The following is a 16213-nucleotide window of genomic DNA, read 5'->3' on the forward strand; positions in this document are numbered from 1 at the left end:
TATTTTAGGCCTTGTGGGCCCAGAGGCAAAATGGCAGATATTATGTAGGTATTTGTATAAACATTTAACCATTTTAAAATGTCAAAATTGTGTTTAGGGCTTCCCTGGTGGCGCAGTGGTTAAGAATCCGCCTGCCAATGCAGGGGACACGGGTTTGAGTGCTGGTCCGGGAAGATCCCACATGACACAGAGCAACTAAGCCTGGGCGCTACAACTCCTGAGCCTGCGCTCTAGAGCCGGCGCTCCGCAACAAGGGAGGCTACCGCAATGAGAAGCCAGTGCACCGCAGCAAAGAGTGGCCCCTGCTCGCCTCAACTAGAGAAAAGCCAGGGTGCAGCAACAGAGACCCAGTACAGCCAAAAATAAATAATAAAATAAAAAAACAAAAAACAAAACCAGAGCCTTTAAAAAAAAAAAAAAATTGTGTTTAGCTTGGGGCCATACTAAATCCAGCAGTGGCTAGATTTTAGACCATGGACTGCCAAACCCTTATCTAGATTAAAAAATTTTAGCCATGTTTGGCATTTTAAAAAAATCTCATTTAACCTCTTTCCAGTTAATCATTGAGATCTGTTGATTTTTTTCCTTCTCAAATGTGTCATTTCTGCCCCTCTCCCGGTTACCCTTCCACTTCCCTTGTGTCTGCCGACTGGACAGTCCTCCTGCAGTCAACCATCCCGCCCTGTGGCCGGGGCCTGCGTCTCCTCAGCAAAATGGTTTTTCCAGTCAAGCTTATCCCTTTGATGTTTAGGAAATGAATTTCCTCCTGTGACACTTGATTTTACCTCTGGACTACATTGACTTTTACAAGGAATTACAAAGTGCCTCCTTACAGCTCTCTCACACTGATTAAATTTATACCCACTGGGATCCTACAGAACTAATGTAATCCCTTTCCTGTGTGACGTTTCTCCTTCTTCCTTTAGCTGTCTCTTAGGGGCTTGTCTGCACCGTAGTTTGCTCTTCTCAGAATGAGCTTTAGTTTCTATCACTTTAAAAGTGTTTCAACTGGAATTGAACATTCTGTTTCAGTGTGGTTCAGTCTTCAAAGAGATCGGGACTCTTCATTCGTGAAGTGTTTATTGAGTGCATACTATGTGCCAGGTACTATTCTCAGTGCTGAAGATGCAGCAGTGAGCAGATGGACAGAAATCTCTGCCCTCATCAAACTTACATCTTGGGGGGCTTCCCTGGTGGTGCAGTGGTTAAGAATCCACCTGCCAATGCAGGGAACATGGGTTCGAGCCCTGGCCTGGGAAGATCCCACATGCCACGGAGCAACTAAGCCTGTGCGCCAAAACTACTGAGCCTGTGCTCTAGAGCTCGCATGCCACAATTAGTGAGCCCGCGTGCCACAACTACTGAAGCCCACATGCCTAGAGCCTGTGCTCCACAGCAAGAGAAGCCACTGCAATGAGAAGCCTGTGCACTGCAACGAAGAGTAGCCTCCGCTCGCTGCAACCAGAGAAAGCCTGCACACAGCAACAAAGACCCAACGCAGCCAAAAATTTAAAAAATAAATAAATTAAAAAAGAAATTTACATCGTGGCAGAGGGAGCCAGACAATTGATACAACATACAAGTAAATTATATAGTTTGTAGGAGATAAATGCTGTAGAGAAAAATTGAGCAGGGGAAATTGAGTGGTAGGGCAGACTCCCCAAGAAGGTGATTTTTGAGTGAAAATTTAAAGGAGGTGAGAGAGCCAGCAACATGAATATGTGGGAAGGAGTGATTCTCCATATATTCCTTATATATAAGGTAAGTGGAATAGCCAGTGCAAAGGCCCTGAGGCAGGAGGGTGTCTGACATGTTTGAAGAAGAGCAGCGAGGCCAGTATGGCTGGAATAGAGTGAACCAAGGGGCAGAGGCCAAGAGATGAGCCCAGAGAAGTCACAGGGACCAAATGGTATAGGCCTCAGTAACCACAACGGGCTTCAGCTTCCAGTCACAGTGCGGTGAGGAATCAATCATTGGAGGGTTTGAGTAGAGGAGTAATGTGATGTGACTTACGTTCCAGAAGGATCAGTCTGGCTGCTGTGGTGGGAATAGACTGAGGAGGGGCAAAGCTTGTAATAATTCAGGCAAGAAGGAAGGGGGCTTGGATCAGAGTGGTGGTGAGAAGTGGTTGGACTCAGGACACTTTGAAGGTCAGCTCAACAGGGTTTCCTGATGGGTTGGTATTGGGGAATGTCACCCTTCTTACTCTAAGCCCTCTTCTTCTGCTTAAAAGCACAACATTGGGATGGAAACTCAGTATGGCCTGAGCATTACTGACTCATACTGAACTCACTGGCTGCTAAAACTCCTAAGTCTTTTTTAAAATCTTACATGTGCTAATGCTCAAATACCCCTTTTATTTATTAAAAAAACTTTTTTTTTCAAGTACTCCTTTTAATTTTTACTTGGTTTGTTGCCAAGTTAAAGATCTTACCTTTGTTTGTAGGAGACTTTATTTTGCTAGATTTGACTGACTGCTCCAAACAGTCAAGGACTTTGGGGAACCCTTAGTCTGTTACCCATGATAGTAGCTTCTCTGTCGGCTCCGTGTAAGCCCACACGTTTCACAAGCATGCCTTCTGTATCTTCCAAAACTTTGATGGATTGTTGAGCAGACCTATAGCAGACCTCCAGAACCCCCCTCTAGGTTGATTGTGGCTTTTACCATTTTACACCCTCTGATCAGAATTGGTTATAATCCGCCTAACTTGAGATCTGGTCTCCGTGAAATCCACAAAGATGCCATGTGTTGTTTAGCTACCTTCCTGAGATTATGTACAAATACATATTGCTCATCTATTTGAATTGTCTGATTTACCAGTATAGAATCCACCATATCAATGGGGAGAGACAGACAGACAGACGGAGGCAGAGTGAGGTGTGTATCTGATAAATTTACCCATAATGAACTCATGCTCTAAGTGCTCAGTACTTTCTTTAAAGATAAACAGTATATTGTGAAGACTTTCTTTTCTCCAGTGCTCACCAACTGTATTTTTCTGATACGTTTGAGACTCTTGCTCAGGATCAGCACCCACCTTGCAGGCTATAATCTGCAGACCCTGCTTTCTGTGCCCATTTTGAGGATCAGAATTGCAGCCTTCCAACCTCTCCTGTTTTCCACGGTCCCCGAATGTCAGCAGGTTTGCTGATCTCATTTGTTCCCATCACTTTAGAACTCTGTCCCAGTAGGGCTGTGTCATCACCCTCCTCACCGCCAACTTAACCTGCTCTAATCACATTACCTGATGAATCTTAGGAATTCACTGTGACTCTGGAGGAACCTTAGGAGAGTCCTAAGTGGCTCCCCGCCGTTAATCTAAATGCCACTGGCCTTGCTTTCAAGGCTCCCTTCTGGTTGCCCTTTTTTTCCTAGTACCTACCACTCCCAGATATTTTACTCTGGTCAAACAGTTTTGTTTTTTAAATTACACATGTCGATGTTTGATGTTTGCTTTCTACATTTCTTCTGCCCACACGAGTCTCTCCTTCAGTATTGCAAAATTTAACGCTTAATTGTACAGCAATTACATTTGTTCCCCTTTTGTTAGATGGGTTAATTTTGTCTCCCCCAACTACCTTTTCTTTGAGACCATGTATTATACTGGTTTAACAGCTTTCAGAATGCCTTGTACAGTGTCCTGCCAGACATCATAGTTAAGTATTCATTAAAAACATGCTTGTTTATTGTATTCTCTATTGTAGTTGAAGATGCCCACACTGGAATTTTTAAAGGAAACAGCAGACAGACAGTTTGGAGGGGCTATTTGGTATGTTACTTTAAATTAACTGTATTTTTGCAGTAGATTAGAATAAAAGTATGAGAAATAAAGCTGTTTTACTTTGAGAGGCTTTTTAATGTTTACTTTTCCTCTAAGCCTAGCTTTCTAGTACTAGTGAATATCGATTTAAATAATTGTAATATTCTTATTTTGAAGCTTGTGTGATGCAATAGATATTTACTAGTTTTCTCAGCTGTAAGTTTTCACCAGCCTTATGATGTGGAAACTGAGTTGTGTTTTTCCCCTTTTTATTTTAGACAACAGATAAGGAAGTCCCTGGGTTAGTGCTAATGCAAGATTTGGCTTTCCTGAGTGGATTTCCACCTACATTCAAGGAAACAAATCAACTGAAAACAAAATTGCCAGAAAATCTTTCTTCTAAAATAAAACTGGTAAGAGCATAGAAAATAGAGCAATTAGCATAGCACATCCCATTTCATGCGTGCCTCTTCTCTGTGGCCCCCTTTGTTATAGTATAGCCGACAATCATAAGAAGCAAAGAGGGTCTCAATTCTGTCACAATGTTGTCACGAAGACAGCTCTTTATTTGTAGAAGATCCTCCCTTTTTACTCTTTATTTGGGCAAAATTCTGAGTCTTAACTTGGTTTGTTGGTTTCCCAGACAGAAGCAGGATTCATTTGTTTAACAAATGAGCTTCTACTGTGTGTCAGGTGCTGTTCTAGCTGCTGAGAATGTAGCAGTGGACAAAGCAGACAAAAGCCCTGATGGCAGTGGAAGCATGGAAGGAGAGGATGGGGGGAAATCAGGCATGTGGTGGTAGGTACACACAGGCTCCTGTAGACTTATGAAGAGCTTCCACCCACAGAGGGGGGATGCTTCAGATTTTTGGAACATTTGATAATGTGAAACCTTCATTCATTAATAGCTAGTTGAGCAACTAACGTATTTAGTATTTATACTTATTAACTCTTCACGCTTGACCACCGAGGCCATTCGTGAGTTGACTTTGGAGATGGTGACATGTCTTTCCATAACATTTCTTGTTCTCAGAGCCATCTGTCTGATTCATGTAGGGCACAGTCCGTGTGGGTGTACTTTCCTTTTGACCTTATGCCAAGATGCCTGCTATTCTGTTAGAAACAGTCCAGGTTGTAAAACGTGAATGTTTCTTCTCTCAGACTAGAGGGCATAAAGTTCTTGGCTCAGAATTTGTTAGGCTCTGCTTTTCTTGATTTTACAAAAAAATGTTCTTTAAATTCTGCCACTGTGTTTAGCTTCCTGCTTCTCAGTTCCTTCTCCTCTTGATGTCATTTAACAGTTGGGAGGTGAAAGGATGGAGGTGGAGGTAGTGGCAGGGAGAGCTGTGACTCGGGGAGGGGCGGTTATTTAGTTCATGTCTGGACCATGTTTTCTCTCTGCTGGTCAAAGTTCTCTTTAACTTGTTTCCTTTTCCCCTTAAGTGTTTCACTGTTTTAAGATACATTGTATTACCTTTGTAAATACCATGGTAATATGAATGACATTTATGCTTTTTCTTTTCTTCATATTTTCCTCCATAACTTTCTTTATGGTACCTGGAAGTATGGTGATGCCCGGCTAGATTAGGGTTGAGTTATTCCTTAATCTGCAGTTATTTTAAAATAGATATTATATTCCTCCTTCCCTGGATTATTTTTAGTATGGATTTGGGCAGATAAACCATAGATTAGCATTCATTTCAGCCAATGTGTATTTGGCTTCTTGGCTTCCTAGCTGTTGGTTCCACAGTTACAGACATATGCGTATCTGTACTTTTGACCAGCGCATCTGCTGCTAGGTGGGCGTGTCCTGCCAAAGATCGCCAGCCCAAGTCGTGGTCACCCTGCAGCAAACTAGTTTTTGGGCAGTGTGGAGTGGTGTGTGCCAGGAGACGCTGGGGGCGCAGGAACTTGAATTGGGCAGTAGCACCACCAGGCTCGGTACATGGGGACGCCCCCTCCTCCGTCATTCACCCGGTTGGAGGTTGATCTGGATTCCCCAGACTTGTCTTTGTGGAGGCCGGCACCTCCTGGGGGGTACAGCCAATTATTCACAATGTGCATTGCAGCTCATTGTCACAATGCCAGCACCTGCGATTGGCTTCAGGGATGAGGACTTCTGATTTTTGGAGGCTAGAGAGAAAATGAGAAAGAGGAAGCACAGAAGGAGAGTGTCAGTATTCAAGCCTGGTTCTCCAAGGGACTCTCTTTCCTTGGGTCCCACTTCCTGGTTCTGTCATGGGCACCCTGAGAATGAAGTTTCCAGTCATTGGGTTCCCAGTCCCTTTAGTGAGCGTTGATTAAACACCTGCTGTTGTGCCAGGGACTGTGCTAAGGATAACTGAGTGACTAAAATCACTTAGTGTTTGGGTGTGATCGCTTCCAAACAAGGTGTTCATACAAAGTGCTGGGAGAACATGTGGGCTTCGGCTGTACTGCAGGCAAAGACGGCTTTGCAGAATAGGAAACATTTTGGCTGGGGCCGTGCACAGAACAGCCGTTCTTCCAGCAGAGAAGCCAGTGGGAAAGACCTTTCTGAGAGGAGGGAACAGCTTGAGCAGAGGGCTAGGGGCTTGCAAGTAAATGGCCTTTTCAGAGAACCAAGGCAGCTGTTCCAGAGACCAGAGCCCAGGTGGGGATTTTCCTGATGCTGAGACTGGGAAGTTAGGCTGAGGCCAGATTGAGAAAGATCCCCTGGTGAGGAGCCCGGACTTTATCCTGGAGGCAGAGAGCATCTTGAGCAGGAGGACCGGTTCAGTTCTACAGAACACGGGAGGGGAAGGTGTAGCAGGTAGACATTAAACAAGAAGCCGGAGGCAGGAAAGCCAGTTCAGCCACTGCTGCCGTAGCCCAGCAAGACACTCAGGTTCCACAAGTGCCTTGGCAGTGGTGCCAGTGATGAGAGTGGTTCCAGAACCATCTGAGAGAAACCTTCAGCACGACCTGGTGACTTACTAGCTACTGGAGGAGATGGAAGGGGAAATGAAAGAGGAAGTGGATGTGACCAGTGAAGATGGATGTGGTGGCATTAACCACACTCAGAGCTTCATGGGAGAAGTGAGATTTTCAGAAGGACACTGAGAGCTCAGTTTGGGGTGTTACATTGGAGGTGCTTTGTGGCATGTGGGAGGGAGGGCCGTTAGACATTGGGCTTCAGGACCTGAACAGCTGAACCTCTGTGCCCTCCCAGGCTCCTCCAGGGGGCCTTTGCCAAGGCCTGTGGACCCCAAGCCACCTAGCACTCAGTTCTGTTCCAGAGACCCTGGCCGGGCTGTGAGCATCTCAGGACAGGTGCTGCCTACTCATCTTGTGCCCTAGTGATCACTTTAGGAAAATGTCTGAAATTTCAAAATAGTTTTCTAGAATAAAAGCAGCTTGGATAGAAGAGATTAATTAAGATAAGGGTATTTTCCGAATAAATTTAAAATTAAATTAGGATATTAAAGTACTACATTTATTTATCCTAGAGTAGTGATTTTTGCACTCCAGGGAGCCCTCCAAGGTTCTGTGGGAGGAGAGGCTGGGGGAGGGCAGCGAGACTGTTAGGGACCCAGATAGAACAGACAGAATGTTTGCCCTGTGTGGCCCGCCTCCCATCCGTCCCCTACATAGCGAGGCAGAATAGTGACGGCAGTGAGAGCTGACCTTGGGTGAGTGCTTTGTGTATACCAGGCACTGTTAAGGTGAGAGAAAGTAATCAGTCAGGAAGACAACACGTGTGCATGCACACACACACACACACACACACACACACACACAATTTGCAGTAAGAGTTAATGCCTACATAATAAAAAGGGGCCTACATAAACTCTACTTTTGGCCTATATAAACTCAGGAAGCTTTGCAAGATGAGCTAAATATAGTCATGTAGCATATACAAGAGACCAGAATGAGCCCAAAGTAATTTGTTTGCTCTGTTTTATAAATTAAGAAAGAAGGCTAAAAAATTAAGAAAGAAATTGGCCCTATTAGAAGAGCCAATTCAGCAGAAGGATGTTGCTGTTCTAGATGACTGGATTTCAACCCTCTCCCTGCTTTTTAAGCTCTGAAAGCCTCTTTTCACAGGAAATTGTATGATACAGAGTTGAAACAAAAAACGTACCAAGGGTGGTGCGGGCTCTGGTCAAGGTGGGGAAGCCTGCCTGTAAGACATGTTGGTGCTTGTGATGTTCCCTCCTGGATTTATGGTTGCTTTGAAAACGTTGCCTCTCAAGGTGGTTTTCCTGTGGAAGCACTTCAAGCAGCCCTGCCAGGACACCCGTCGTAGGTGTGGGCACGAGAGCTGTTAGACACCTGCTGGCAGGTATGCTCTCCACCAGTGTTCAGCGAAGTTACCTTGCAGGGCTTTCCCCAGTGTAGGCAGATGGGTAATACTCTAGAACAGAGGTCACAAACTGGTGACCAGGTGTGTTTTGTTTGAATGCATGCCAATCAAAAATATTTGCGCTACCATTGAAAACCAGGAGATTTCATGTAACACTGGGGATTCTGGCCTCTCCAGAGATCTGGCAGCCTTTGTCACTATTGACTAGTGGCTGCAGTTTTCAGATGGGGCCTGAGATGTCCCATTTGCCAAAGCCCCTGACTCCCTCTTGTTTCTAAATACTTGGTCGATTGCATCATTTGGGAAATGTGTCTGGCCTGTTTAGGTCTTCTGTGTTTGGTGATACTGGCTTACTATTTCATACATGTATGTGAAACTTTTAATCTTTTAAATGTATGTGATATACATTTAATATGTACAATATATAACATATAGTAGAGTACACAATATGTAGTATATATATGTAGTATTGTATGTATTTAAAGATCAAGGATCAAACTGGGAAGTTTAAGGTGTCTCTTCTTTGTTGTTCAGTTTTTCCACATGTAACCCTCTTGTTATTTTATAGTTGCAGTTGTATTCAGAGGCCAGCGTAGCACTTCTAAAGTTGAATAACCCCAAAGATTTCCAAGAACTGAATAAGCAGACGAAGAAGAATATGACCATTAATGGAAAGGAACTGACCATAAGTCCTGCATATTTATTATGGGATCTGAGTGCCATCAGCCAGGTAAGGGATGCAGAGATTGTTTTAGGACCTGAATTGAGGGTTTTGATTATTAAAGATTTATGAGTCACTATATTAGAAGAAGGAAGAGGGCTTACAGAGAGGTGACTTGATTGGCACTTCTCTAATTTTCCAGTCACCGCCATTGGTTAATACTAATCGAAGTGACCTAGAATCAGATCCAAGAAATTTTTCTTCAAAAAATGTGTGAAAGAAATGCTGTTTTTGTTTTGTTGTTTTAAATATGCTGAGTGTTTTGCATTTTTTGCAATGTTTAAAAGCTGGACACGGTCTTTGGAAGTTTGCTGGCGCTCCCTGAGTGCAGAAGGGACAGTTGGGAGGGGCAGGTGTGACTTAGGGGCATTTTACATCTTTCTGTGCCCCATGCTTTTCTCAGTCTAAGCAGGATGAAGACGTTTCTGCCAGCCGTTTTGAAGATAATGAAGAGCTGAGGTATTCACTGCGATCTATCGAGAGGCACGCGCCGTGGGTTCGGAATATTTTCATTGTCACCAATGGACAGATCCCATCCTGGCTGAACCTCGATAATCCTCGAGTGACAATAGTCACACACCAGGTAGCGACTCGCCATATGTCACAAGGCTGCGGTTCCCCGTTCTGTCTTTTGCTGTTCTTTGTCTTGTCCCTGATTTCATCCGCTTACCCATCTCACCTCCATTTCCACCTTCCTTTAATCCTTCCATTCGCCTCCCTCCCTCCCTTCTTTCCAAAAACAAAACAAAACAAAAACCTCTCATCCGCCTTCTCTCTCTTTCTCTTTTTTTTTTTTTTTTTCTGTTAAAAGGATGTTTTTCGAAATCTGAGCCACTTGCCTACCTTCAGTTCACCTGCTATTGAAAGTCATATCCATCGCATTGAAGGGCTGTCCCAGAAGTTCATTTACCTGAATGATGATGTCATGTTTGGAAAGGATGTCTGGCCGGATGATTTTTACAGTCACTCCAAAGGTCAGAAGGTGAGTAGCTAAGAGATGCCTGGCTTAGAAGTCACTTAGAAGTTACAGACAGGAAATAAGGAAATCAGTATATATACCATATTCAAATTTGATCAAACAAGCATTTTTGAGTGTTAAGCTCAGGAAAGTTAACAATCAGGGAGTGAGAAAACTACAGTGGGAACTTTGCTTCCCTATATTCTCACCCAGGACCCACCCTCTACATTTGCTACTACAGCAGCAGAAAAAGCAAATAACTGTGAAACACAAAATCGTGCTTACCATGTCAGCAAAATGCCCAAGATAGAAAGCTCAAAGTAGTGCTTAAAGACAGAGCTGAAATTTCATTGAAGGCAGCCAGCCCCACTCTGGCTTTGAGGGGCAGGATGGGAAAGTGGTCATGAGCACAGATGTGGGTGCCAGCTGTGTAGCACTGTCCTGGGTGATGACCTGGCCTCTAGGTTTCCTGTCTGTGTACTGGGGGGGAAAGGAAGACCCTGGTAGTGTTGTTAGAAGGGTTCAGTGATCAGTTGGAGCTGTATGAGCTTGTAAGTTCTAGAACTCTGTTAAGCTATGGCTTGACAGGGGAGACAGACAGAATCAGTGACTGTGTACAGCGATTTCCGTGCCAGTAGGTGTGCCCTGGGTGCGAGGAGTGGGAGCGCCAGAGAGTGAAATCACACTGAGATAGGGATTGAAATGAGCTTGGAAGAACAAGTAAGAGTTAACCAGATGAAGAAAGACCTTCCAGATAATTGGACCATGCAAAGATACGGAGATTTTAAAGGGGAATGCATTTTTCAAAAATGATTTTAATTTAGAAAGCAACCGTGTACCATGTCAGTTGTTTTGAAAGCAGACAGGTTCACAGCTCAGAATGCTGTGCTGGTTAATTCATCACAGGACCTCGCGTATAAGGATATTGAGAGTTCATCTGCCCCCCTTTTCAGCCTTGAGACGAGACGGTGCATGAATCTGCTTAGGAGTTGACAACAGTGTCACAGAAAAGCAGTGACTTGTGTACGCACTTTCCACCTGCACGCTCTTTTTTGTTTTACTAATTTTTGGCCATGGTATTCTATTTATTTATTTATTTATTTATTTTTGGCTGTGTTGGATCTTCGTTTCTGTGCGAGGGCTTTCTCTAGTTGTGGCAAGCGGGGGCCACTCTTCATCGCCGTGCGCGGGCCTCTCACTATTGTGGCCTCTCTTGTTGCGGAGCACAGGCTCCAGACGCGCAGGCTCGGTAGTTGTGGCTCACGGGCCCAGCTGCTCCGCGGCACGTGGGACCTTCCCAGACCAGAGCTCGAACCCATGTCCCCTGCATTAGCAGGCAGATTCTCAACCACTGCACCACCAGGGAAGCCCCACCTGCATGCTCTTGAACTCGCATTTAAGTCTGGCATGTTGCTGCTTTATTTCAAAATAGATCACTTATAAGACCATGTTGTAAGACTGACCCGTAAATTGAGTCCTTGTCTGCTTTCCTTGAGCAACGGAAAAGAGTAAACATGCCAGGTAAGACCCATCAGCAGGGCAGGACTGAGAAACTACCTCAGGATGGCCCTGAACGCAGACCTTTTCTAGAGGCTCAATTTGTTTTGTTTTTCTGTTAAAGGAATCCTAATTTAAGAATAAAAAGTGTCCGGGGACTTCCCTGGTGGCGCAGTGGATAAGACTCTGAGCTCCCAATGCAGGGGGCACAGGTTCGATCCCTGGTCAGGGAACTAGATCCCACATGCATGCTGCAACTAAGAGTTCACATGCCACAACTAAGGAGCCAGCAAGCCGCAACTAAAGAGACCGTCTTCTGCAACTAAGACCTGGCGTGCAACCAAATAAATAAATAAATAAAATAAATAAATAAATAAATATTAAAAAAAAAAAAGTGTCAGAAACCAGAAACCACTTTATTTTCCCTCTGGTTTTATCGTAGGTTTATTTGACATGGCCTGTGCCAAACTGTGCTGAGGGCTGCCCGGGATCCTGGATTAAAGACGGCTATTGTGACAAGGCTTGTAATAATTCGGCCTGTGATTGGGATGGCGGTGATTGCTCCGGTGAGGGTGTGTTCAAATGTAACTTGTCCATGTTGACAGAATTTTTTTCATTTGTCGTCATTATCAACCATGTACAGTGACTTAATTAACCATTTTTCACGTATTGAAACAGTCATCCATAGACTCTTTGGAGGTGATGACTGGTGTCCCCATGTGGCCCAGTTTATTCATATTGTCATTGTTCAGGGCATTTTCTCACATGACCCTGCACTTGAAAGTGTCTTCTATTATTCAAAATATGCAAATCAGTTATACCCTTAATTATGTGAGCTCGAGAGCAAGAATCGCTCTCACTGGTTCCTGTCGGAGCTCATGGCCAGTGGCCCCTAGAAGCACACTGCTCCAGGTCAGTGAGGGACTAAAGAGATGCGGAAGAAATAAACATCTCCTCTCCTCAGCATCTCTTCTCCCTTTCTTGTACACTTACATTTAGACTTGTTGAGGATAACAAGTTTTTACATTTCTTTACTGCCTTTCAGTTTATAAAGCATCATCCATTATCCACTTGAATTTCTCAGTCACCAAAGAAAGGAGAGTAGGTGCACAGGTATTACCTTCCTCCTACTCCATTTGAGGAAACAGGTTTGGGAAGGTGTTGGAAGAAACAAAGCTTGTGTTTCAGTCAGCTCTATCAGAGGCACTTTTGAAAAATACAAACCGCTGCAGGGAGAGAACGCAGACGTACAGGAGAGTTTCTGCAACCCGGAGAGCTCGGGGACAGAGCAGTGGCACTTGGTCACGAGTTTATTGCCGGTGTTGGGACATGTTCTTGTCAGTCCTGAGAGTCACAGTCTTCAGAATAATCTGATTCTCCATACACATCTACACGTGCCCCCTTGAGCACATTTGAGGCCTGTACTTCTGGGCTGCACAGATGGTTAAGTGCCGAGGCCTGGTCATCCCACAGCCAGTCCACTGGCAACTGATGCCCCCTTTTCAGTTTGCCTCTTTTTAAGCTACGTAAAATCTTCTGTGAAAGAATGGGGTGAACCTTTCCTGACTGAAATTCATCCATCGGTCTTGAAAACACAGCTGAGAAATAAGGAACTGGCTTTTTTCCAAGACTGTAAGCACAGCAGGATTCTGTTTTCCTCCTCCCCCTCCAGGTAACAGTGGTGCGGGTCGCTATGCAGGAGGAGGTGGGGGCACCGGGGGCATTGGAGTCGGACAGCCCTGGCATTTCGGTGGAGGAATAAGCGGCGTCTCTTACTGTAATCAAGGATGTGCAAATTCCTGGCTCGCTGATAAGTTCTGTGACCAAGCCTGCAATGTCTTATCCTGTGGGTTTGATGCTGGTGACTGTGGGCAAGGTATATTTATTGCCATAAAAACGTATTTAGGATAAGGGGATAACAATCTTTCATAAATAGAGGGGTTTGGATCGTTTTTGTTACTTAAAGTAATAATTCTCTAGGTATCCCTTTCCCAGCCTTGCATCCAAACTAGTTGTGAGTTATAAGAGGGCACAGATCTTTAGACAACAGGAGACACTGAAGCTGCATCTTTTCCTGTTATTGCTCTAGTCTGATTTTTTTTTCTTTTTTTAGTAAGCAGATTTATCTTAGCAGATTTATCTTACATAGTGAAGGTTTAATTTGGGAACAATGAAAGGAGACCAATAATTCATTAAATAAGCTTGGTTTGAATACTGGATCTTGTTGATAGCTTATTTACTAATGGCGGTCCTTTTGGTCAGAAAGTTGTCTTTTTTTCAAATGGACAAAAAGATGGAAGTTGACCATTGGAATTCGCTGTCCTGAATCGTGCCTTGTCTCTCTAGTGAGTCAGCCTCAGCATTCCATGTCGATAATAGTGATTGCTTCAGAAAGTAAAAATGAGCCCTATACCAGTAGCTTTTGTGTTAGAATTTCTGATGATTTTAAAGTCCATTTAAAGTCACTCTTAGAAAGTGAAAACTCAAACCCTAAGAATTAAAGGAAAAGGGGGAAAATGCATAGTTTTTTTAAAATCATGTTTGTGTTTTTTTCCTCTAGATCATTTTCATGAATTGTATAAAGTAACTCTTCTCCCAAACCAGACTCACTATGTTATTCCAAAAGGTGAATGCCTGCCTTATTTCAGCTTTGCAGAAATAGCCAAAAGGGGAGTCGAAGGCGCCTATAGTGACAACCCAATAATCCGACATGCTTCTATCGCCAATAAGTGGAAAACCGTCCACCTCTTAATGCACAGTGGAATGAATGCGACCACAATACATTTTAATCTCACGTTTCAAAGTACAAATGATGAAGAGTTCAGAATCCAGATAGCAGTAGAGGTTGACACAAGGGAGGAGCCCAAACGGAATTCTACAACCCAGAAGTCTTACCAAAGTTTGGTTAGCCCCTCAGCACTTCTTCCAGAGGTGGAAATCCTGTTTGAGGATATCCCCGAAGAAAAACGCTTCCCCAAGGTCAAAAGACACGATGTTAACACAACAGCAAGATTCCAAATGGAGGTGCAAATTCCGCTGGTCAATATTTCACTCCTTCCAAAAGAGACCCAGTTGAGCCTTAATAACTTGGATTTGCAGCTAGAACACGGAGACATCACCATGAAAGGATACAATCTGTCCAAGTCAGCCCTGCTGAGGTCGTTTCTGATGAACCCACAGGATGCAAAGTTAACAATAAATCATCCTCTAATGACAGAGCAAAGAAATGACAGTTTGGAGGCCCCACTGGAAAAACAGGTTCACAAAAGCATCTTACCCAGCAGTTTAGGAACATCTGAAAGATTCCAGGGGTTATTGCCTTTGCCAGCAGTGACAATGACAGTGAATGGCCACTCCCAGAGCCAGACTCCACCCCTGGACTTAGAAACCAAAGCAAGATTCAGGTCCAAAACTGTGACCCCAAAAGTAGGAGGTGGAGGTGTGTCAAAAGAAAAGCTCTCATCTCTGATCTTCCCACTGGAAAACAGGGAGACAGAAAAGGTAATCACAGGGAAAGAACAAGAGAAGAACAGAATGGAGGAAAATGCTAACAATTACCTAGGTGGTAATGAAGTATTACCCGGAAGAAAACTGCAACATTACACAGAGAGTTACCTGGGCTTTTTGCCATGGGAGAAGAAAAAGTATTTCCAAGATCTTCTTGATGTAAGTTACATCCAGCCTTATTCTTTCCCATGCTCAGGAAAAATAAATAACCTTGTAAGTGGTAGTGATATAATAATAGCTACCATTTATTCAGTACTTCCCTGTGCCCGCCACTGAACTCAGTACTTTTCTTATGTGGTTTCATTTAATTGTCCCAATAATTCTAACAATAAAACTACCTTGTAAGGGTCTGCTATCATTGTCCCCATTTTGCAGTTTAGGAAGCAGCCTTCATGTGAATGGGTAAGGGATTTAGCCAGGGGCATACCCTGCGTCCATAGTAGGACAGGGATGGTATCTTTACTTGGCAGGTTGTGATATCAGAAAACGCTTTTGCATACCTCATGCAGTCAGATCTCATATTTTTCAAACTTTACTAATGAAAAACCGGAGAGGCAGATAAATTCATTAGCTTTCCCGACATCACAACAGCAGGTGAGGGTGAGCCAAGCCCTCTCCCTCCTGTACCACGGCCTCCACGGTGCCCCGGGGTCCTTTGTACATCTCACAAGCGCCGTCACTGTGCTGACTGCCGGGGAGTGCGAGATGGTGAGAATAGTCGCTGCTCTTGGAGACTCAAAGAGCAAGCTGGGAGGACAGATTTGTGGGCAGATAATTGTGGCAGTGTGATGAGTGTCTGCTGAAGTATGGACAAGGAGTCCGAAGGGAAGATTCCCTAACTCTGCCTGGAGGTACTGGGGGAGGCATCCAGGAGGACATGCCCTGTGAGCTGACCTTTGAAGGGTGGGGCTGGATCGTGACCAAAGCACAGCCGTGAGTGGATGCTGAGCTGGGGGAGAGTGATGAATAGGGGCGTTGTCTCATTCCTCTCACGGCCTTCAGGAAGTATCTTGTCCCTGACACGGTAGCGTTTACTAATTGTTAAGCGAGGGGATGCAGAGTTCTTGCCTACATTGATTTCCTCATTCTCCCCCGCTCCCTGCTTTTTAAATTGCAAAAGCACTATAGGCTAATGGTAAAAATCGCAAGCAATGCAAAAAAACAAAAAAAGCAGTTAAAAAAAAAAAAAAAAAGGGAAAGGTCTGTGTCCTTCCTTCCTTAATCTCCTTACTTGAGACAGTCACTATGAATATGTAGTTTGGTGGGTATTCTTCCAGTATTTTTCTATAGATATGCAGACATACAAACTATATAGTTTGTTTTGCAGCAGTGAAATTACATGTATTGCTCTGCAGTTGCCTTTGATGTGGTAGTATGTGGGCAAATTGCCATTGTTTTTTTTAACAGCTGTAAGCTGTTTCCAGTGTTTTGCAAGTACAAATACC

At 44.1% G+C, this 16213-nt stretch overlaps 1 protein-coding gene across 9 annotated transcripts in view; it reads left to right on the top strand.

The window, feature by feature from the left end:
• Nucleotides 1-16213, top strand: part of GNPTAB (N-acetylglucosamine-1-phosphate transferase subunits alpha and beta) — an 81964-nt gene that overhangs the window by 48444 nt on the left and 17307 nt on the right. For 4 of the 9 annotated variants that reach the window (XM_082419307.1, XM_082419309.1, XM_082419312.1 and 1 more), the window contains 8 exons: nucleotides 3706-3770; nucleotides 4040-4174; nucleotides 8654-8815; nucleotides 9210-9389; nucleotides 9618-9788; nucleotides 11704-11833; nucleotides 12934-13137; nucleotides 13822-14927. In XM_082419307.1, the coding sequence (XP_082275433.1) occupies nucleotides 3706-3770; nucleotides 4040-4174; nucleotides 8654-8815; nucleotides 9210-9389; nucleotides 9618-9788; nucleotides 11704-11833; nucleotides 12934-13137; nucleotides 13822-14927 (2153 nt within the window). Of the gene's footprint in view, nucleotides 1-2826; nucleotides 2879-3705; nucleotides 3771-4039; nucleotides 4175-8653; nucleotides 8816-9209; nucleotides 9390-9617; nucleotides 9789-11703; nucleotides 11834-12933; nucleotides 13138-13821; nucleotides 14928-16213 lie in introns of those variants that run through there. The other 5 variants (XM_082419308.1, XM_082419311.1, XM_082419314.1 and 2 more) reach the window with 4 other exon arrangements.

Source organism: Balaenoptera physalus (assembly GCF_965194825.1).
Source record: "Balaenoptera physalus genome assembly, chromosome: 13".
In the NCBI taxonomy this organism is placed as follows: Eukaryota; Metazoa; Chordata; class Mammalia; order Artiodactyla; family Balaenopteridae; genus Balaenoptera; species Balaenoptera physalus.